This window comes from Astatotilapia calliptera, chromosome 1 (assembly GCF_964374335.1).
Source record: "Astatotilapia calliptera chromosome 1, fAstCal68.1, whole genome shotgun sequence".
Classification (NCBI taxonomy): Eukaryota; Metazoa; Chordata; class Actinopteri; order Cichliformes; family Cichlidae; genus Astatotilapia; species Astatotilapia calliptera.
This window is the reverse complement of record NC_137422.1, coordinates 25157848-25182970: the sequence shown is the minus strand read 5'-3', so window position 1 is coordinate 25182970 and position 25123 is coordinate 25157848. Positions and strand designations below refer to the sequence as shown.

The 25123-nt window shown below is 40.2% G+C and overlaps 1 protein-coding gene across 1 annotated transcript; it reads left to right on the top strand.

The window, feature by feature from the left end:
• The first annotated feature begins 642 nt into the window (after window positions 1–642).
• syt9a (synaptotagmin IXa) lies at window positions 643–25123 on the top strand. The gene is made up of 7 exons (XM_026169983.2): window positions 643–1451; window positions 9308–9803; window positions 10458–11013; window positions 15857–15977; window positions 16075–16246; window positions 16491–16620; window positions 24474–25123. The coding sequence occupies exons 1-7, from the start codon at window positions 1304–1306 to the stop codon at window positions 24540–24542; spliced, it is 1692 nt and encodes a 563-aa protein (XP_026025768.2). The 5' UTR covers window positions 643–1303; the 3' UTR covers window positions 24543–25123.

Here is a 25123-nt window from a genome sequence, read left to right as displayed (position 1 = left end):
TTACCCCAGCTCCCTAATCATTGTACTATACGATCCATCCCATGTGTTAATAGCTCTGGCAGCTGTCCAGAGAATTCGCAGGAATGAGTGAGCATGATGCATCCTGCCTCCTGCATGCTGCTCGACCACTGAACAAAACCGCACTATGTGTTTCCAGTACTTACACCTGACCTGGAGAATCTACTGAGCGACGTGTGAGAAACTTCAGAAAATGCCTAGACCGGATCGGGGAGTTCGACGAGTGCAGAAATGGGCAATAGATATAAGGTGGAAAAACCTTTATTTATTTATTTTACAGAATCTGTCACAGCCAACTGAAATCGCCATGAAATCCATAAATCGGGTAATTCGAACTTACATTAACAGCTGTTTCACGTTATTCAGAGGTTGCAATAACTAGTCGTAAAAATGAGGGCCAATAACCCAGCTTTTAAAGTGGTCATTCAAGTTGGCATGGCAACGAAACTGCTTGGTCCCCTGTATTTCCGAATTCTACGTCCAGTCTTTGACAAAACAAATCGTAGATGTCATTGTAGCAGTTATCTTGACAAAGATAAGATGGCACCAGGGGGAAAAGGTATTTAAAATTACCTGCAGCAGGAACTCCAAGTGAATGGTGCGTTTCTTGACTTGATTTACCAAACTTGTAGGCTTTTTAAAACATTTAAAATGTAAAAGGGTAAAGTGATTTCACAAAGTGGAGGGGAAAAAAGCAAAAAAAACCATGTCATTCTCTGATTGGCCATGTGCGGGCACGTAAAACCACACCAGCCTCATCGGAGCAAAGAATAGAGGCATGCTATCGGTATTAGTGCTGGCGAATCCAGCTATTTCTCACTGTAGTGAAGTGCTGCTCAACTTTCCCGGCGATCGATACTGTTCGAAACCTTAAAGATAACGGATTACGGCCAACAGGACCGCCTTGTGCAAAGACACTCCGTGCACACATTTTCAGCACGTTGGACAGCGCACGGCGCCGCAGAGGCGGTGCGCGGATTCAACCGGTGGCTTTCAACGAGCAGAGTGAGGACCAGAGTGGACCGTTTGACTAAATGCTGTACAAAAACTCTTTTTACGTCACATGTCTGATAGGATTTTTCTGCTTTCTGCACTTGGACTAGTGTTTTTCTCGTTCTTCCTAATACACGGTGTCTTTGTCGATTCCATCGTGTGGGAAGGCGTGCCGAGAGTGGCTGACTCTTGAAGCTGTGTGCTGAGTAGCGTGGAATAGGTGACTGTCAGGCGGGAGGAGTGGTGTGGTGGTGCCTAAGAAACCTTCCCTTTATAAGGATGCTGGTGGGAAATGCCTGGAGACAAAGATGACGAGATTTGTCAAAAGGCGCTCGAACTCTTGTCAGATCTTTGTTCTAAGGGGGAAGTGCAGAATGAAAACTGTCGGGATTTTATCTACTATTTCCGAGATCTCGCCAGACCACGCTACACGGATTCAGGTGAGGCATCATTTGCAAGCTTGATTCAATGGTTGCACTAAATTCAATGTAAGTGAAGTCGCATATGACTTCTTTCACTGAACATCGCACGCATAAAGCACACTATAGGTGGTCCAAGCTTGGCTCGACTACTTCACGACGAAGATTAGTCTATAATATCAAAGAAAAATTAGACTTGTACATTATTTTTTCACATTAGTTAGCTCACCGATCCGGTTAAACTATGCATTTTTCGAGGAAGTCCATTTTTTCTTCCATTTTTTTTCCCATTTCTATCACACGAGGTTGGCGTGACATCGTGTAGGCTAGTCTGTGAACACTCATCAGATATGTTTCACTGGATGAGTTGCCCTGCATCGTGTATTTACTGACATGTCACAAACATTGAGTCATACTACTTTGAAACTTTGCCTCTTTTTTTTAAATTCTTACCTAAAAGCATTTGCTTTTTATAATTAGATTTAGAATTAGCCACTCTCGCTTCATAATTATCAACACTTAGGGTAAACACATTCGCCTAAATGGCATGCATAAATTAGTGTCAGTGTGCATGTGTGCGGAGGAGAGAAGGAGCGAGCGAGAAAGCGTTATTTGGAGGCGCGAGAAAGCGTAATTCCTGCACATTTCCACTGCATTCATTCTGCTTCCATAGTTTGCATCAATGATTATTCATCACGTGACAGGACTTTGTGAATTGTCAGTCTCCTCCAACCCCCAAGCTCTCCCTTCTGTTCCTTTCCACTTTACTTCAACTATCCCCCAAAGTCCCAGCTCTCTTCTTGCTTCCTCATTCATCATATAGGCCGATCTTCTCTTGTCTTTTACACTGACACTTTCAAAAGTGAAATTATGTGGGTAGCCCGTGGGGCTAGCTATCAAGAGGGCTTACGGGTTTAATTTCTGTTCCAGCTGGCATATATCACTCAGCGTGATGGAAGAAAGCCATAAGAGAATAACAAAGGAAATAAGTACAAGGCAGAGGACAGCTACTCTTTCAGCTAGAGTTGAAGCTGTGGGTGTACCGGTCATATATATATATATCTTTTTGGTTTTTTTTTACAAATATGCTAAACATAAAACATCATTTTGACTTCAGATTTGATTTAAATCAATTACGTAAACATATTTACAACTATTTTCTCAAAAGATCATAAAATATCAAGGATCAATGAAATAAAAACTGGAACATGAAAGAAAAATAAAGATGTGTAACATGTCTTTTAATGGATTAGTCACCCACTTGGAAAGATACCTTTCTTGACACTCTTACAGAGAGTATGTTGAGAAGTTTAATATCAATCCCAATGACTGTGGTCAATCAATCAATGCCTGTCTTGCTGAAGCCAAATGCCAATTAGTTTAGCTTTTGCAGGAACAGAAAAATGTGTCTTCCACTGTTCAGAGCACATATCACAGCTTCTAATTTTTACACTTTAAAACTAGCATGATTATTTAACAGACTGTGGCAATTAATCAGCTTTAGAGATACGGTAGGAGGATTAAGTTACCTTGGAACAGAGTCAGGTTTCAGAGTTTATGAGGGAAGCTTTATATTTAACAGATATGTATACGAGTGGATTTAGTCTTTTCATCTGTCAATAAGCAAGTAAAAAAAACAAAAAAACAAAAACATATTTGCAGAAATGCAAATGCATTCGAATGCATCATCCTTTACAACATTGGGGACAACAAGTTGGAACCACCTACTGTACATGTGTAACATATTACATTTCCAATAGTTTTTACTTACAGAGAGGTATTCTTAGGGAAAATAACATCCCAGAAGTAGACATTACATATATTGCCTTTTCAGCACTTGCTTGCCTCCTACACTTTTGCACCTTTGAAGGTCCTGTGCACTAAAATTGGTCCACCCTCTTTGTTCCAATGTAGTCTTTAAATCCCTCCAGATGTCTATAGCTTCTTCTCCACCAGGCAGCATTTGGGCGGCCTGCCAAACCGACTGTGGGCTCAGCATCCTCAGATGGCAAGTCCCTCAATTTCTCCACATTATTCTCTCAAATCACACATACTCTGGTATTCACAGAATTTCACAGTGCAGAAAGGACAGTTGGTCTGTGTTCCTGTGCAAGGTCTTATGACAGCTCCCACACACAGAGCCAGTCCTAATTGCAGGACTGTGGGATTTGGAGGATGGGTTACCTTACCAACAGCATATAGTGAAAAGTGCAAAAACCTTTATTGCCAAATAAGTACACTTTTGGCTGTTTGGACTAAAACAGTCATGCAATTGATGTGTAGTCTCATTAACTTTTATCTAATACTCTTACCATGACAAAAAGTCAGCCTCAGACTCTTAATTACAAGTGTGATCTTTACATTAGATGTGTCAGGTGTGATTCAGCTCATCACGAGTCCTCTCATATTTTTAAAAGCAGCTCTTCTTTGTAGTATCAGTCAGACCAAACACTCAAGACAGACTGAAATCAGCTCTAAATCTGTGCCCAGCTCTGTAAGTGGGAGCAGAAGTTTATATGCAAAAATTCTAAAGTTCATGATTATTAATCTCACTCATTAAAAACAAAAGAAGAAACAAAGTGGATCTTGACAGGTACGGTGTTCTGTTGCTATAGCGTGCAACTAAAAAGAAACAAAATGAGAGGATTGAATGTGATGAGTTCAGGAAATAGTTTGCTTCAACTAAATGTAACATGATATCTGTCAGCTACAATTCGGATTAGTGTACAGCTTTAACATTTCTAATATAAGCTACTTTCATCCAAAATAAAATAATGCATTCAGTCCAACTGTGTAACAGCAAATGCTACATCTAATCAAATGCCTTGTGTTGCAATGAAATTTAAACTTATTGTAGAGCCATTAATGATAAATAAATTATAAATTGTGCATTAGTTGTACATTTGTTGCTTGTGTCTAAGCAGATTATCTGTTCGGGTATTCATGAGGAGAAAGTCTCCTTGATGTGATACACATCATGATTATTACCCTTTTGTTAAATGTATCAACATACCAATCACTTGATTTCCTGGAGCTTTTATAGGCTAATAAAATAACATGCTCTGCTTAACAGTAATAGGTTAATCAGGAAAACAATCATTGCTTTTTCTAAAAACTTCACTCATTGTTATGACTAATGTACTTAATACAGATTACACCAATATTACACTTTTGAGTTTTTTTCTTTTGAAAATTTTATTCCAGTCTTCACAAGCCAGATTTGTCTTCGCATACATGAAGGGACAAAGGATATGTCTGCTATAATACTATGGGCAAATAATAGCCTGTTGCATAGTCAGCACATAAACTGGGAATAATCTGTATCGCTGCCCTCGCATAGCCAAAAATAGATACAGCCAGGTGGATACAGCAGACTGGTTCTATTCAAAACACTGTGCAAGAGCTTGGGCTTTTCAATAAGCAAAATTACCTCAAAGATGAAAGACCGTTACATTAAATTAATAGAAATCATGTGTTAAAGAGAGATGATGGGGAACTGGTTAGAAGAGGGATTTGGGAGTCAGTTTAGCTGGTATCAAAGCTTAGAGGAAGCAGCAGACAGTGGCAGAGCAGGAAAGCTCAGGTGGACACCCTGGGGACTTAAAGGGTAGAAACAAGAGACCTCTGCTGGTGGGCCAGAACAGAAGAGGTCAGGCAGATGGACTGAGCAATGGAGACTGACGTTGCAGAAGAGTTCAGATGGTTCTGGCTGTCGGCTAAGGTGCTAGACAGGATGGTTGCTGGAAACCAGAGTCATCTTTAGTTAAGGGAAACCAGAAGAATCCTTAGTCCTGGCCAATGAGAGGATGGCATTTGGAAAGGGGTGCAAGACAGGTGACTGCGGTGCTGGGAGCTCAGTGAAGCGTGGCAGTGTAGAAAACCATATGGAATAAAAATACGAAAACTGCATCTAATTACCCATTATCTCTATTGGTTAAATCAAACATACAGCACATATTTTATAAGGTCATGTGTATAAGGACATGATATACTTATATAAGTGGCCACTTCCATTTTTAACATATGATATAATGCTTTGCCAAATCTTATGTAATTCTTATAATCACAGGCCATGAGATGGTTGTGAAAGCAGACACTTAAATTAGTCGATAATAGTATGAGATGCAGCATTAATAGCAGGTTTTCTGCAACTAATAGGGAAAAAAGGGACTTCAAAACTATATGTCTTGTAAGACATGCATAACCTGAATGATTGTGATCAAGATTTTCGAATTCTTATTTAATGTGATTTTTGAAACTATGGTGACAGGGGTGCATAGCTGGTCAAAATCGTCACATACAAGAGATGAAGAAATAACTGAATGATGAGTCTCGGTAGCCCTGATAATACAAAATATAAGAGTAAAAGGGAAAAAAAGACTGATGACCATTAATGATGCACTGGAGACGGTTGTTAACAATGCAGTGGTAAAGCACCATGTCAGTATGTGTAGTATTTTTTCAGTACTTATTCAGTGCATTTGGCCACGTTATGAACAGCATTTATTTCTTCTGTTATCTTGATGATGAACAATTAAAGTAATTACCACTTAATAATTTTTTGCCTCACAGAAGCTCAAGGATGGATAAGAGCTTAGGGAATGAGGGAATTCAGCATATAGAAAGTGTAAGCCTTTGATATTTCCATAATTACACATGCATAACAGCTTTAAAATCTATACAATCCCAGATGCGTACTCCATCCTTATTTTATTTTGACCTTGTCATTGCCCCTGGGATTGGTTAGTTTTGAAGGTTTGGATTCTTGTTAAATATTCAATAATGCTGGTTTCTTTTCTGCTTTCACTGCTGCTGTTTTTAAATGTTTGTGTTTTTGGTTCCTACTTTGGGTTTAATATACTTGTGATTTATTTCAGTTATGAGATATTATTGCCTTTTTAGTTTCTGTCTGGAGCTGATTATCATTTTTGTTTCCTCACTGTTTTCTTGTGTCCGTGTTGAGTAGGTGTTCTGGATTGTTTCCTGTTTTACTTTGATAGTTTTCATTGGTTGTTTTAATTTGGGTTTTTTTGTTTGTCTTTTTTTAAAATTTGTGTCTAATTCTCAGCCAGTCCAGCATCTGGATCCTCGTCACCGCTTCCTTCATGACAGACCCATCCCAACTTAATATCTACTACTAAGACATTAGCCGACATAAGGAGTTTATAAGATTGTTCTGGTCTGCTTCAGTGACATTACATCATCAAATAACGGTGCATAAAAACACACTGTTCAAATTCAGATATCAAACAGTAACTCAAAAACATGACATGGGATTTTCAAAGCAAAATTGTGTGCATATCTGTAACACCAATTAGGATGCAAACCATCTCAAGCCTGTTTTAACAACTTTAAACTTTAATTAAAGCCTCAATTAATTTTTATGAAAATTACACATGCTGTGTTTGAACTTGTGACATTTAAAGTTCCCTACAGAGCCACATTTCTTCAGTTTGGTATCTCAGAGACTCCAGCTGTAAAACATGGTTAAATGTAACCTTTTTTCATATCTTCCATGGTCTTGATTGACATTAACAGCACTTTTTAAAAAGGCACAACATTATTACATGTTTTTAAATATCAGTAGAATTAACAAATTTCTGGGGTTAATACATCTAATATATGTGAATACATACATACCCTTACCTCAATTTGAGGCAAATGGTTAATACTCCATGGGGTCCTTATGATCCAAAACAAGACTTCAGTTAATTTTATTTGCTTATAACAACAGTTGTCTTATGGTGCTTTATATTGTATGGGGTAGAAGACCTTAACAATATTAGAGAGAAGGAAACAAGCAAGCACTTGGTGAAGGTGGAGAGAAAGAACCTCCCTTTACTGTAACAGCCAGAAAGAGGCTCGGGGACATTTGCAGCTTCTGGAAAGAGGGAAAGTAGAACAGTGAAAACAGAAAAGTAAAGATCATTTAAGAAAAGACAGGTAATAGTAATGTAACTTAGTATATTATCACTGTTTGGATGAAAATTCCTTTTACTTGCAATAAAGTTGCAAAGTTCATGTAATTATTTCAGAGTCATTGCAGCAGTTTCTATTTTTTTTTTTAGTGCTTTTGCTTCTTGAGAGCAGAGATGATTCAGATGCCCTTGATGACTCTGTTGCTTCACACCTCATCTCCCTTTCCATGGTGACTTGCACACCCTGGGCTGGTGTAAACAAATGCAATGCACTGAAGAATTATTCAGTGTCATGCTTTGAAACTATGAACTTGATAGATGAAGACCTGGATTGATATGCTGGTAAAACTTTTTATACTCCCACGGCCATTACTCCTGGTGTTGCCCACAAGTACTGCTTATATATAATCACACAGTTTATGATGCACATGTGTGAACAGCAACCGAGTAGTAACTTTAATTTTGCAAAGCTGTTATCTTTAGAGTGACATCTTCAGTTTGTTTATACGTGTTTTGTGGATCCACAGATTTAACAGGAGAGCTAGAGTAGCTGTTAGGAGCCCTTTAAACTCCTACATGTACCAGTGTAGAGCAGCTTCATGAGTGATCTTGTCCTTGAATTTTGGGATTCGATAGTATTTCTCTTATAAACTCATCTGTTTTCAGAATGTTTTTTTTTCTGTTTTGTATAAATTGCGACTTTCACGCCTTCCCTCCCCATTTGTCAAATTGTTTTTTTTAACCACAGACCATATATAACAGCCTGTAAATGTTTTTCTTGCAAGCTGTTTTTTATACCCTCTCATTTATTTACATGATAATATGCATTAACCACACAGGCAGCATGAAGCGCCTTGGGTTTAGCACTTTATCAAACTACTGGGAACATTTTAAATTCTTGCAATTAATGTACCTCACTGACAGTTTCACATTATAAATTATACTCATGGAAGAGAGTTAGTTCTGCTTTCTTGTGGCTGTAGCTCAGGTGGCAGAGCAGGTCAGCCACTAATCAGAAGGTCGGTGGTTTGATCCCAGGCCAAATATCCTTGGGCAAGATACTAACCCCATGTTTGCCAACTGGTGGTGGTCAGAGGGCCCGGCAGCCTCGCCTCTGTCAGTGCGCCCCAGGGCAGCTGTGCTACAATGTAGCTTGCCATTGTAAATGGGTGAATGACTGAATGTAGTGTAAAGCGCTTTGGGGTCCTTGGGGACTGAGTAAAGCGCTATACAAATGCAGGCCATTTACCATTTCTTTTCAAAGTTCTTCATTGGTTATTCCTATGGAAGCCAGGAGAGCTCACCAGACTCAAATAAACATCTGCAAACAGACAAATCCAAGCAAGTTCAAAAAAGTAATCTTCATCTGTATGACAATAGCTGCTTTGCAAATACACACAAGAAAAACCACAAAGCAAAAGTCAAATGCCATGTGCATGCTTGAAAAGAATTTCTGAATTGTCATGTTAAAACAAAAATATTTTAACTTATTTTCTGAAAACAACAACAAACCAAGAACTGTGGTCATCTGTGGTTGTAATGCTGCATTTCTATATTTGGTTTTGTTGTATTTGCACCTCTTTTGTGGAAAAATCATTTTTAAAGTTTCATTTTTTCACCATAATTATCAGCAAAGGAAATGAAATCGAAACATGGGGGGCACACTACCCTTAGAGTGCAGATATGAGCCTCCATTGGATAGTTAAATACTGCTACTACTACTGTACATAATTTTGATTTTATTGAGCATTCTTTATGAGAATCTGTTAGAAAAGAAAAAAATAAATCCAACAGGACCTATAGCTGTGTACCTGACATGTCCATCATGCAGTATTTTTAAAACATTTACTGAGTAACTTAATCATGAAATGGTTATATATGATGATGATATCAAAAATCAGAGTGCAACAAAGCAAAGAGAAGACTTATTCACTGTCAGATCTTGTTCTCTCTTTCCAGACATATCTGTGAGTCTGCTGTCATTGGTAGTGACTGCCTGTGGCTTGGCCCTCTTTGGGGTCTCCCTCTTTGTTTCATGGAAGCTCTGCTGGATACCATGGAGGGAGCGTGGGCTTTCCCCCACCACCAAGGAAGCCCATGGGCACCTCAACCCGACTATGAGCCCTCTGGCATCACAGTCTGCACCCAGGCAGCCAGTTTACACAGCTGTGGACCCCCCGATGCACAACCGCCGTGAATCATCACATTGTTCCATGGCCAGAGAGCCTACTCCCGTGGCATCTGTTGTTTCAGTGGAGGCTCCGGTGACTCCTGTATCACCACCACCTGTGGTCATGGCCACACCAGAGGCAGCTATGAAGATCAGCCACACATCTCCAGATATACCACTGGATGCCCAGAGTAAAAGCAGGGAAAATGGAGTTCACACTAACCCCCGAATGCAGAGACAGACCACTGAACCCCCACCTTCTGGATGCTCAATGTCTGAAATAGGGTCAGTATGAGGTATTTGTTGATTTATGTGCTCCCATAAGATATGCTGGCCTTATTTTCTAAAAATCCCCTAACAATTATGATCTCTGTTAAAAACGCTAACATTCAAACTACTAATTGTTTCTGCTACTTTTCCCAATAGAACAAGAGAGATGAAAGACAAAATGACTTGGACTTGACTTTAGTTATGACTCCTGCCAACATGTTTCACATTTTTACTTTCTATTTGTGCATCAACTATAATACATTTAAGGATTTTGGTAAAGGAAAACAACTTACACCTTATTTATGATTAGGGTTAGGTAGTTCAGAGGCTTGGTTGAAATGTGGATTTTGTTAAGTGTAGGTGTCTGAAACATGACTAAATGTCATGTGCAGATGTGAGTATAAAAAACAGACACATTATAAGGCAATAATGAAACCAAAACAACAATTTCTGTCTGCTAGACTATAAAATGTATAATACAGCACACTATGTGTACACTATGTTCTTGAAGTGAAAAGCAGCATTGGCACTAGATATAAATTATGATATGCAGAACAATTCATTATGCAGGTTGCTTCAAAAAATATGCAGCTGATGTTTTAACATTCCTTCTTTTCATTGTGTTAATGTTGTATGATTTTGTTTTCTGTTGATTTCCTCTGTGCACAGTCAAGGGTCCATTCGTAGACACATGAACCTCTCTAACCCAGACTTCAACGTGGCCCAGTTCCAAAGGCAGGACTCCCTCACCGGAATGGGCCTGGGCCTGGGCCGCCTCAAACCCGAGCTCTACAAACAGCGCTCCCTTGAGGGGGACGAAGGAAGTCGAAGAGACGGAGGTTGTGGGCGCCTCCATTTTATCCTCAAATATGACTGTGATCTAGAACAGTTAATAGTTAAGATCCACAAAGCAGAGGACCTCCCGGCCAAGGACTTCTCCGGTACCTCTGACCCTTATGTTAAGATCTACCTGTTGCCCGATCGAAAGACCAAGCACCAGACAAAGGTGCACCGCAAGACACTCAACCCTGTGTTTGATGAGGTCTTCCTGTTTCCTGTGGCATACTCTGAGCTTCCTACACGAAAGCTACACTTCAGTGTCTATGACTTCGACCGCTTTTCACGGCATGACATTATTGGTCAAGTGGTGGTGGACAACTTCCTGGATCTGGCAGATTTCCCCAGGGAGACAAAACTCTGTCGAGACATCCAGTATGTCTCCTCGGTGAGTTTGAACGTTCACTCAAAACTATGTCATATTTACTTAGAGCTGCCAGGTTATATTTAACTTTTCCCCCACAAAGGCTGTGTGTGACAGCTGTGTGGAGAGTTCGAAATTTGTCCCTCTGTCTCCCACTGGCAGTACAAAGTACTGAATTTTTTTCCTTTTATCACTTGTCAGGTCTGAAAAAACAGGACAAAAATTAGTTAAGGTGATCAGGCCTGTGTTTGAAAACTGATGTTTTCTTTTACTTTGCTGTCTCTCTCTGCTGTCGAGATGAAAAGACTTTAAAAAAGCATCTGTTTAATAACAGATGTAGTGACCCCGAGCGCAAAATTTTACTACACAAGACATCTATGGCATCAGTGTTGATATTATATGCTTTTTAAAATTGCCTTTACATGCCCGGAGAATGATTAGCAATAGATTTTTCATTAAATATGGTTTTTGGAAGGAATACTAATTTAAAAAATATGCATTTAGAATAGTGTTTAATACTATACCTTCCTTTTTCTTTAACAATCCTTGATGCTGCACATATTACAAATAGATGACACAAGTGAAGGACTGAGGCATTTTATTAGCAATTACTTTTACTGCATCTGCTCCCACCTATCTAAATTCAGTTTGCTCTGCTGGAACGACCTGTTTACCATGAGTAAATTAAATCCTTTGAGACTTTTTAAGGTCAACAGGATTACAGGCCTCTTGCCATGTTACCTTACTGACTGCGTGCTAGTAAATCTCATTTTGTTAGGACCAGTTTCTGTTAGACCTATAAAGTGAGCATACAGTTGCACAGAGAGTGTCTGTCAGTGTATGTACGTCCTTATAAGACCAAATGTGTGTGAGAGAGAAAGAAACGGAGAACAGGAGAAAAAAATATTTAAAAAAAAAACTGAGAAAACTGGTTTGGGAACAAGACATACGCACCATTTTTCTTTCTTTCTTTCTTACATTATTAGCTATTTAAGATCTTTATAATGTTTTTCACTGTTCCTGCTCATCTCCTTTAGAGGTGAAAGATCTCAGACACCACAATACAGCACTGGTATTTATATGTTGGCCTGTTTTATTTACAGGCATTTCATTTATTGAGCTTGAACAGCTGTAACATGCAACTGATCCCTATATTCTGTTTGCAGTTGATTGCAGGAAACAGTTTAGGCAACAGAACTCAATAAAACAAGATCAATAAAGCACAGCTGTGTAAAGGAAAACTATTGGTTGAATTTAGATGAGATCAATTCCCAGTCACTATGTTAGTTATGATTTTACTTGTGTAAGGGCATAAATCTTAGTTAAAACATTGCAACATTGCTTAATAAGCAATAAGACAGTCCAACACGAACAGCCGTGGTGAGTCAGTCTGGAAACTGTAATAAATGTTTACTGTGGAACATAGTTAACCTTCTCAGCAAAAAGATTTTAATAAGATGTGGAGTGTCTTTGCAACTGGGCTTACTTTAGCAGTGCTGCAGCTTTGCTATAACCGAATGTACTGCGCTTTTCGTTAAAACAATATTTTGACCACTGCCGACCTTTAAGAATGAACTGTTTTACAGACTCATCTCATCTCAGTCAATTCTTCTCATCTTAAGAATTGACTTTTGAGCAAAACATGCAGCCAGTTCAACAGCAGACAAAAAAAAGCATGGGAGTATTTGACTGAGCAGCTGTATGTCTATGTTGTGCATATGTCTGTCTCTTGTTTATCTAATAAGCGAATCATCATCTGCCTCTGTTGGCGTCCAGGCTTGTCTGCTACATCGCTACGTCTTTTGCAAATGTCTGCACTGCAGCCATATCATTTTTAATAAGGAGAGCACATTAGTTAGCAGAGTTTGTGTGCCTGATGCACTGGCCATTAGTAATGGAAAACAAATTGTTATGCTTTCATCTCTAGTATAAGCAGCTCCATCACTGAATTTAGATTTTCATTTCACAATTATACTTTCATTCAGATTAAGAACAGTAATACAGATGGGAGAGAATCAATTAAATATTAAATCTAACACCACGCACTTGTTGTGGTTGTTTTTATTTGTTTGTTTTTAATGCTCATTCTTTGTTAGAACTTCATTACATGCAACTTAAGATTGCATTATCACACATATTTATTGTTTATTCACAACAGCAATATGTAATTAAGTGAGTATTACTGCATATATACTTATAATCTCTGGTATTATTTCAAAAAAGTGATTAAATGTATTTTATAATGTTCACTTTTCTGTATGGCTAGCATGCTTTTATATTCTTCTCATCAAAGCTGCCACATTTATCCATGCATTTTATTGTCTATGGTAAAGGCACAGTAATCAGTTTTCTTTTGCCTTTTGATCTCGTCTGTTTCACCTCATCGAAATTTAGATATGTGGTGTTATTTTGTGCTTTTTATTGCTGTGTCAGTTTAAATTATCACAACGCAGAGCTCAAATTTGTGGCATAGTCCACGCCTGTCTAATTTGCAGGCTACTGATAGCAGCTAAGGTTTTAGTGCATAAAGTCTCACATACAGTGTGCCAAAGACCATTAATGGCTTCCTACTCATGGCCTCTAAAAATACTGACAGAATCTGTCTCTTCTTTCTGTCTTTACTCTGTCTCTCTCTCTTTATCTATCTCTGCCTGCCTTTTTTTCCCTCAACATGTCTCGGTCTTTCTTCATCACACGCACAAATGCATAAACAGACACGGACACACCTGTTTTAACCCAGCTGTGACGAAGTCATCGGCTGTGTCCAACTTTTAGTACGCAAACAAATTGTTTAAAGTAAAACAAAAAAGAAGTAGCTTACTCAGAAAAAGTAATTAGATGTGAATGCATATTATACGCATTCTGAATGTAGTGCTAATGGGTTCTATAGAGTGCTCAGAATGGCTGAGATATTCACAGACAGTAAAATAACAGCTTTTGAGGCAGAAGATACTGGAAAACATAAAAGTGAGAAATGAAGAGGGGGGAGGAGATGCCGAGAAAACAGCATGACGATACACGAGCATGCCAGATAGAGCCTTCGGGGGAAAATGCTCACAAAAAGTATTGGGATTGTTTTGATCCATCAACATATGGATGTTTACTGGATCAGTGCACCTTTGCCCTGTTTAACTGATTGCTAATCAATGTTGCCTGGTTGGAACAGAATGGTGTGTGACGTCTGGTTGATGGGAACCAGTGATTAACAGAATCTGGAATTCTCACATTTTCACACTGTTCAGTTTTTGTCAGTTTCACAGCACTCAGCTAATGCACACAAACAGAAAAAAAGGAAAAAAAAACCCACAGAGTACACACAGACTCTTACACTTGTACAAATGCTTGTTCTCAGAGATTGACACAGATGCCCCACACATATATCCTCATAAATGAGCTAATTATCTTTGGACACCAGTACATAGACATGATATTCTGTAACCAGTGCACAGAGCTTATTTGATAGAAAATAAAGAATTATCATTAAGTCTTGATTTCCAGTGGGACAGGCCATATTGATGTGTCATTGCCAGATTTTAGCTTGTTTAGCTCTGCAATAGAAGCAGATTGTAGATTAATGAAGAACATGTGTTATTTTTACTGGATTTAAGAATGACAGTCTCAGTATGAACAAAAGCTGTATAATACATTTGATGGTTTGAGCTTTTAAATACAGAATATACTTGTGGCATACCAGCCTGATTATCAGAAACGCTGAGCATGACATTCAACCTGCAGATGTTACATGCTATTTGATGCCTAAGAAGTTTTGCGGAGCACGTAAAACACAGTGCTAATCTGTTTCCCACCTGTATCACAATTATTAGACCATGAATCATGTAAAACAGATAGTTCTGGGATGTGGGATGCATTTTCTGGAGGGTTTTTTGAGTTAATTCATCCTTCACATTTAAAAGCCTTGATGAGTAATTGATCATGATTGCAGCAAAATATACAAGTGCAATTCATGGGTGATCTCTCTCTCTCAGAAAAAAACAAAAAACAACACAGAAATACACACTCACAAAATGCCAAATCAGTTTCTCTAGCTTAACCAAAAAAATAATAATAATAATAACTCAATAGTGTCCAAGTGTGTGTGACATTCCTAAGACATGCTATAGAAATTGTTGCCAATTGTATGGATGTCCCTCTTGATAGATTTCTGCATCTCCCTTTTCACAGATACTTCTAAAACTAGCACTTAACATATATTATACTTTGGATACCAAATTAGTTATTTTGAATATCTTAATTTAAAAGGCATCTTAGCATACATAAGAGTTGTTTTGAGTTGTTTTTTTCATTGACCTGCTGCTGCAAAAAACATTCCTACTTGGTCTTTGTTACTTTTAGTATGAGAGTTTCATAACAATATGGGGCAAATCTCAGTCTTAGATTTCTCAGTGCAGTTGAGTAATATGATGTCATTATCACAATTACTGGAGCAGCAAAGTCAGTTGATCCTAAGTTTTCAGTGTTGTTGTTTTTGCACTTCAGTTGAATTTACTGAGCTTACCTTTGTAAATGATCAGATGATGATGATGAGTTGATGACACGTGCTTTGAAATACCAGCACAATCTCACCAACATAGCAGCAGATCAGCAAGAGATTCTACTGTAGGTGTCTTTACCACACATATTTGTGTGCTTTCCTGGTTCACACTTCTTTTGTGGAGTTATTTTAAGCACTAGCGATAAGTGAGCAGCAGCTGAACTGAAGCCTCTGTGCCGGGTGAAATATGGGAGGCTTTAATTGGAGCAATATGACAGAAAATATTATTTGTAGAAAAGTTGTACACTGTAAATAAATGACCAGAATAATACACAATCAAACTCATTTTAGAGTAAATATTTTTGTGTCTTTTAGGATAATGTGGACCTTGGGGATCTGATGTTTTCACTTTGTTACTTGCCTACTGCGGGCAGACTGACCATTACCATGATAAAGGCTCGCAACCTCAAGGCCATGGATATCACTGGTGCATCTGGTAATTAAAATCTGATACTGACTGTAACTGCAGCACCCCACTGGTATCCCAAATGTAAATCAAGTTAATTTTTCTTGTTTGTGTCATTTTTTTATAGATCCATATGTGAAAGTTTCACTGATGTGTGACGGTCGCAGATTGAAGAAGAGGAAGACATCAACAAAGAGGAACACTCTGAATCCAGTCTATAATGAGGCCATTGTGTTTGATGTCCCTCCAGAAAACATAGAGCAGATCAGCCTTTTGATTGCTGTGATGGATTATGACCGGTTCGAGAGTTTCTATAGAGTAGTTTCTACATCTTTTGCATGGGTCAATGTTTAATTTATACTTGGCAAAAGCGGATAAAATATATTCCAAGAACATTTGCAAATATTTCCTCAAACTCTTTGTCTCTGTAACATATTGTCTTGGGTGGTTTTCACACACAATATGTAAGACATTATTATTTTTGGAAAGCATGGGAGGACTTATAATATTTTTTCTTTCTCCCTTATCCTCCTGGGTCTACAGAGTAGGCCATAATGAGGTCATTGGTGTGTGTCGAGTCGGCAATGATGCTGACAGCCTCGGTCGAGATCACTGGAGTGAAATGCTTACATATCCCCGAAAACCTGTCGCCCACTGGCATCCTCTCGTTGAGGTGAGATGGCATGTGTGGACACACACACACACACACACACACACACACATATTAGGGGTGCAACGATACACAAAATTTACGGTTCAGTTTGGTTTGATACTTTGGTGTCACGGTTCGATATTTTTTTGAGAAAAAAAATGTTCATGCCTTTTTAATTTGTCATTTATTAAAATTATAAATATATATTTTAACTCAAAAGTACAGTTTTTAAATTTAATGTTGCTGAAACAACAAAATAATAAAAATAAATAAATCTATCTGATCGAGGAATCACTCATCTTTGGAAAAGAGAGTTTTTTACAGAGAAATGTCTCTTTCCAAAATAAAAGCTATACTATACGCTTCTTCTGGGCTGTATTCTCAGCAGCATATTAAACATATCAGGTGCCCATAAAGAGAATCATGTGCTAACGGCTGTCTAAATGACTCGGGTAAAGTTTGTAGCATGTGTGCTTGTTGTTTTTGTCTGCTTCCACTTGTCTTTGCACTAGGATAATGTCGGCGTAAACATGCAGTCATATTCATTGTGTTCCCACTAGTGCTGTCAGCCTTAATCTCGTTAAAATGACATTAACGCCATAACGCGGCAAATCTCCGTTAACAAGTTACCGCGGATTGCCCCGTACCAGAGCGTTCTCACTCCCGAGGCGTAACATGTCGACGTTTTGTCACGTCCCGCGGCGTTCCTGAGGAACGCGAAAGGAGACCTTCGGCGTTCTTATGGTACGCGGCGGGTTATGGCTGGAATCCAGTGCAATGACGCTCCCGCGGTAGTAGACGTTCCAGCCCTGTATTCCAGCCCTAAACCTAACCTTATCCCTAGCCCTGACCATAACCTTATTCCTGACCTTAACCGAGGTAAGAGTATGAACACTTGTAAGATGGCGGCGCGCACAGACGCAGCGGCCCGGAGCTCCTACACTTTTGCACTTTTGGTGGTACTGTGTATTATTTCACACAGTCTGGGGTTACTTCAATACAACAGAGATGATCTACTACAACTAAGCCGTGGAGATCTTCAACTAACATCCGAGTATCTCATCCCCCCGGAGATCGTTAAGCAACCCCCGGGGCTACCCGCAACAGCAAGCCGCAGGAGGAGACGTTGCGAGCGGAGGCAGAAGAGAGGCAAGCGGGGAGGCCTGTGGGCACGGCTAAAGACTAGTCCGTTTAAACCACCACTCCTGATCATATTCCTCTCCAACGCCCGTTCAATCCGTTACAAACTGGATGAAATACGACTGCAGATCGCCACTCGACGGACTTTTAATAACTGTTCGTGCATGATTTTCACTGAAACCTGGCTGGACAGCGCCATTCCCGATGCGGCTATCGATCTAGCAGGCCGCACCGCCTATCGAGCCGACAGGTCTGCGGACTCGGGTAAGAAGACTGGCGGGGGGCTGTGCATCTATATTAACAACCTTTGGTGCACGAACGTCACGGTAACGGAAAAACTGTGCAGTACAGAGGTAGAACTGTTGGTGTTAAAGTGCCGTCCATTCTATCTCCCTCGGGAATTTTCTGCCGTTTACATCTGCGCTGTTTACATTCCACCAGATGCTAATGCTAAGCTAGCGTTAGCACAATTGAGCAGCAGCATCAATAACAGCCTGGTAGCACACCCAGACAGTGTCTTTATTGCGGCTGGGGATTTTAACCACGCGGACCTGAAATCTGTACTTCACAATTTCCACCGTAATGTGAAGTGTGCTACCAGAGGAGATAGAACGTTGGACCAGGTGTACACCAACATGGCGAATGCGTACAGAGCCCAGGCTTATCCCCACCTGGGTCTGTCAGACCATCTCTCCCTTCTGCTACACCCAATATATACACAAAAGATCAAGAGCACTGGGATTACAACCAAAACCGTGAGAACATGGCCGCAGGACGCTATTCCGATGCTTCAGGACTGTTTCCACTGCACAGACTGGGATGTATTCAAGGTGCAGGACACTGACAATCGTGTCGCATTGGACAGTTACACCTCCACTGTCTTGGACTACATCTGTTTCTGTGTGGACAATGTAACAACTTGGAAACGATTCCGTGTGTTCCCTAATAATCCACCCTGGATGACACACGGAGTTCAACAACTTATTCGAACAAGGAACAACGCTTTCAAATCCGGGGACCAGGAGGCATACAGTGCTGCCAGGGCCAACCTGAGAAGAGGCATCAAGACTGCCAAGCAGCAGCACAGGAGGCGTATCGAGGCCAGGTTTGAGAACAACACAAACCCAAGGCAGGTCTGGGAGGGCATCAGGGCTATCACGGACTACAAAAGAAGAACACCATCACCCTCAGCCGACAGTTCTACTCTGGCTGAGGATCTAAATCTCTTTTATGCCCGTTTTGACAGGGAGAACACCGACCCTGTCCTGTCCCCTCTCCCCTCAACCGACCCTGCTCCGGTCCTGAGCACTCATGAGCTGAGGCGTGTGTTCCGGAGCATTAACACCAGGAAGGCGGCCGGGCCGGATGGAGTGCTGGGCCGGGTGCTAAAAGACTGTGCTGCGGACCTGACGGACGTCTTCACCTCTATATATAACACCTCGTTGTCCTGTTCACTGGTACCATCCTGTTTCAAAGCAGCAACCATCGTTCCCATCCCAAAACAGTCAAATGTCACATGTCTGAACGATTTCAGACCTGTGGCACTCACCCCCATTCCCGCCAAATGCCTGGAGAGACTGGTCATTAAACACATCAGAGCTGCTTTTCCACCATCCCTGGACTCGCACCAGTTTGCATACCGGTCAACCGAGGATGCGATCGCCACAGTGCTGCACACATTACTGAAGCACTTGGAACACAGGAACACCTATGCACGGCTCCTCTTTGTAGACTACAGCTCGGCTTTTAATACCATCCGGCCATACAAACTCCGTCCCAAACTCCACCAACTGGGACTTAACTCCTCTCTGTGCAACTGGATTGTGGACTTCCTCACTAACCGTAGACAGAGTGTCAGAGTGGGTAAGAACACCTCTTCCACCCTTGTGGTCAACACCGGTGCCCCTCAGGGGTGTGTTCTGAGCCCTCTGCTATACACTCTCTTCACCCATGACTGTATTTCCTCCTGCGCGTCCAATCTCATTGTTAAGTTTGCAGATGACACTACAGTGCTCGGACTTATATCCAACAATGATGAGACAAACTATAGGACAGAGGTGCAACAACTAGAGTCATGGTGCCACGACAATAACTTGGTCTTAAACACCAAAAAGACCAAGGAGATCATTGTAGATTTCCGGAAGAGGGGCCATAACAACCATCTGCCTCTCTTCATTGGCAGTGAGGCGGTGGAGAGGGTGAGCAGTTTTAAATTCTTGGGGGTAACTGTGACCGAGGACCTGTCCTGGGGCAACCATATCACCTCAGTTTTACGGAAGGCCCAACAGCGCCTCTACTACCTGAGGAGACTGCGGAGCGCACACATTCCCAGATCTCTGATGTTGAACTTCTACAACTGTGCCATCAGCAGCGTTCTGACGTATGGATTTCTAGTGTGGTTCCCCAGCTGCACCAAGGCCGATCAGCAAGCACTCCAGCGGGTGGTGAAAGAAGCTGGCAGAATTATTGGAACAAGTCTGCCAGAGATCAGTAATATCTTCCCCACTCGCTGTCTGAGGAGGGTGCACAGTATCCTGCGGGACCAACATCACCCTGCGCGCCACCTTTTCCATCTGCTGCCCTCAGGGAGAAGGTACAGGTCTATACAGGCCAGAACATCCAGACTGGCCAACAGCCTGTATCCACAGGCTGTGAGGCTCCTGAACTCTCTGCCCCCCTCTCACGGACAATAACCATATCCAACTTCTTAATAGCAATGAACTGGTCTGCATTGGTGCATCATATCTTTATTCTCTTCCCCCTCCTGCCCCCCCGTCTTTCTTAAATAGATAACTATCATATCTGATATCATATCTCACAGTACAATAATATTGAATGGGTTGCATTGTTGTATTTTGTCATGTTTCTCAGGTCTTTGTCTGAATTTCTACGAACATTATTGCTAAGGATTGTCTTATTGCATTGGAGTCACACTGGGTTAAATATGTACACTTGGGTTTTAAGGGGTATTTATTATTTTCTTCTTTTTTTTGGGTTGTATGGAAGCCCCAAACGCAATTTCATTGTTCTTGACAATGACAATAAATAAATAAATACTAAATACTAAATACTTTAATGATGTTAAATAGCGTGTTTCTAAGCGATTTGAAGAAAAAGAGCGAACATGTGTAGGTTCAGTCCAGACGGTTCTCATATTTCCTCTTTTTCCGAGGTCGTCATTTAGGAACGTGGTGGGTAGCCGAAAACGTAATATGGTGACGATTTGTCACCTAGCGTAAAATGTTACGCTTTGGGAGTGAGAACGGGTTGCCCGTACATGGGGCTGGGTGGCGTCAACACGTTAACGAGCTAACTGCGCTAACACACTAGTTCCCACCAATTGAACATTGTGTGGCACATCTGACATACTGTTTTACTTTTGTCCATGACGCGCTTACCATCAGGGTCATACTTCACATGAAGACCAAGATAGTTCCAAACGCCAGATCTGAATGAGGGTGGGGGAGGTTCAATTTCAGGTAGCGTTGAGGCAGTTGCCATGTTGCAATGAGCTTAGCTTCTGCCTTGCTAGCTTGCGCTGCACTCAGTGGATCTGTGCTCGACAGTGCAGCCTAGGCGGAGAAGTCCACTGAGCGCTCAACACAGACAGCATCGTCAGAAGAAAAGTTGATAAAATAGATAAAAAATTTTGTATTGTTCGATACATATGCCTACCGAAAGCACTGCATCGAACGGTTCAATATCGATACATGTATTGTTTCACCCCTAATGTATGTATGTATGTATGTATGTATGTATGTATGTATGTATGTATGTATGGATAGATGGATAGATGGATAGATAAAATTCCCCTCTCTCCCCTGAGGGGGGTCTATGCTTCACGCTCGGGTCCTGTACCAGAGGCCCGGGAGCTTGAGGGTCCTGCGCAGTATCTTAGCTGTTCCTAGGACTGCCCTCTTCTGGACAGAGATCCTACTTGGGACTCACTTCACCTAGTGTTCCGATTACCACTGGGACCACTGTTACCTTCACCCTCTTCTCTGAGCCCTTGATACTTCTCCATCTTGCACCCTGCTGTTATGTGCTGGATTGTTTGAGGGGCATCTTTACACAGCCTGCACCTGGGGTCTTGCCTGGTGTGGTAGACCCCAGCCTCTATGGATCTTGTGCTTAAAGACTGTTCCTGTGCTGCCATGATTACTGCCTCTGTGCTGTCTTTCAGTGCAGCTTTGTCTGGCCATTGGTAGGATTTCTGGATGTCAGCCACTTCATCTATGTGCCAGTGGTACATACCATTCAGGGGCCTGTCCTTCATTGATGCTTCCTCCTCTTTCTTGGGTTTCTGGTGCTTGAGGTATTCAGGTCGGTTGGGCCATCTTCCTGAAGTTTAAGCAGTATAAAATATTTATAACATAAACATAATGATAAAAAAGCATTTATCATTAATTGAGGTTAGAGTTGACAGATGAAAGAAAAAGAAAGTGCAAGTGGGTAGGAAGCTTATCACTGTCCAGTTATTAAGGCACACTGAGCTCATTACTATTCACTGATACTGAAGTGTGTTGTTAGAATGCGGCTGTGAAAAGATTTTTGTTCAGTGGTAAAGGGAATATGGTTGTAAGCTATAACAAAGCAAAAAAAGAGAGGATGTCTGCCATTTCATGGAAATCACTTTATTGCCAGAATTGACAAGAAGCCTAGAAAGCTCAAAAACATTATATATCTGATTTAATCATTTTCAGTGAAAAAGAAAGTGGCTCTCTCCAAAAAGTCCACAGATGGTGATGCTATTTTATGTGAAATTGCATATCTGTGTGTGATGGCTAAAATATAACCTGTTCCACCAGAGATCAAATTGGCTGCCAAAGTTTCCATAGCAATGTAGCGCCTTCTGTAAAATTGTTTATTTTTCTACAAATACAAGCTAGTTTAGAACTTGTAGTCATCTTTGTAATTTACCAGTATGACTTGGCCTTATACCATCGTCTCTGAGATTATGATATCCCTAATATTTATCCCAAATCTTTTTTTTAGCTGTTGAAGAGGGAAGGTAGACATAGTGGACAAAGCACTGACACAATACAGCATGTTTTGTGAATGGCAAAATAGATATCCTTCAGGTTAAAGCCACCGATAAAACTCATGCACTAATCGCCGTACTTTATTCTAGCGTGGAGTGAAACTATTGTGAGTTTGAAATGTCTAAGCTACTTCTATTGAGTGAATGGTAAGGGTGTTCAGTTTCTTATATGTGAACTTATCCATAGAGCTTCACAAACCAAGATAGTTCTCTACATTCATACATACATTCACACTGCAAGTTCAGTGCTCCTCTATCCAGCAATATCAAAACACCTACTGAACCCTTGTTCAAGTCATAATAATTAACAGACGTGACCATTTTAACCCATGGAAGTTAAGTGTATTTACACAGTGTAATAGTGACTAGAATTTACTATACATTTTAGGTATTCCTCTACATCTACAGAATTATTGGGATGACCTATGAATTTTCAAGTTCCAATAGCAGCCTAAGTTTAGTCACAGGCTTTTCAGTGACATTAGTCATCATCTGTGGATGCACTCAACATACAAGTCCTTTACTTGGAAAGTCTCCAAGCCTCTTGAAAATGTGCAGGAGCCATTGTGGGGAAGTAGGTTCAATTTTGACAAAAATATCTCCAGGCTTTATATTTTTCCTTCTTCGTTTCACTTTTGCCTCTTCTGCAGCAAAGGTAAGTATTTATGTACCCATCACTTTCTGCACACTGAACCTTCTCTCTATGGATACACATTATTTCTTGAATAGCCCAGTGGTAAGACCTGTTTACCTTTCATAAACTGAATATGATGTAGTTGTTGAGGTTATCTGACAATATTTTCTCAGATAGTAATACTGCTTTGACAAAACTGTGTTTTACAGGTTACAAATACATACCTGAACTGAGAATCTTTGGCCAACCTCCATGCAAATGATACTCTGTGCCCTCTCCACAGGAGATAGACATTGTAGCTGAGATCAAAGGGTTATAAAAAGTTAATAAACAGCATTTAAATGTCTGATTTGCAGCATTCCCTTAGTTGGTAACAGCAAGGGGAGTAAGATTGGTTTTCCCAAGGGATGAAACTCCCCAAGTGCCAATAAGCAGATTTCTGAAATATGGTGTCTGGCAAAAATTCTATTTTTTGCTTTCGATGTAACATTTATTGCTCTTAGTTAATGATCGGTCTTCAGTTTGTTCATTTACAATGATGGTCAACCTAATGAGTATCTTTGCCAAATTCACTGAATGCTAAAGAAACCATAGTTATCCTGCCCAATTTTGAGTCAGTTTATTCTCATGCTACTCACAAAACAGTACTGTACTTTTATGCTGTGAGGTTTCAAATGCAGGTCTGTTCATGTGTTTCTATGCCAAATGAACCACTTTATCTATAAAAGCTTTTATCCTTTCACTTGGACTTGGCAAGAAAAAGGTGCCATAGAAAAAACGTCTATGCTAATAAAATTTAGTGAATGCATAAATAAACTGACCTCCCAAAAATCAAAAAAATGAAATGGCAGACATACAGTGTTTGTTTCACTGCCCAATTCATCGCTCTGTAGGTGGTGAGTACATTTGTTCCAAGATAAAAAGGTAGGATTGGCTCTAGATTTATTTGATATCATCGTACATCTGTTTATATGACTAATAGAGATGGAGGTTTTTTTTGTTTGTTTGTTTCTTTTACACTAACTATCATTGCAATCTTTCTGCTTTATTCTCTTGCAGTACCAGGGGACCACAGGTAGTAGCCAGGGAGGATCCTGTAATTCTCTGAAGACACCTCCTTCTCCGTAGCCATGAGCAACAATTCAAATAAGCCGAAGGCTGTGCTATATGTACCTTTGGGCAGATGTGATACAGAATTTTGCTCATATATGGTCCTAGCATAAAAAAATAAACACATGCATTAATACCTATGGAAAAGAAAGACACAAACTGTCTTGAGCTCTGCTCTTTTGGATCAGTTGCATGTTGAATGACTGCAAAGATGGATGTTTTTTTTCTATGATGTTCCATAAGAAAAAGAACCAGCACAGGCAGATATTTTAGGTCTGAGCTGTTCCTGAGTTTATAAACTCATTGCTCTTTTTTTAATAGTCTTGTTTTAATGAGATGAGTCTCTGTAATTGCACAATGTACTTACAACCAGTTGAACTGCCATACTGTTCTCTTTTTTTTTTGGTTGTGAATTGGTGCATGAGGTCATGTTTTGATGGGATATCTTCTACTTGTTTGTTGGTTTTTGTTTCTATTTTTTGAATAGGATGTATTGTTCTGTCAGTTGATGTGCAGTGACAGTTCATTTTTAGGCAAAATACCTGTAAGTAAAAGTATGTTAAATGTTACGAATAAAAATTATTCCATAGAAAAATGTT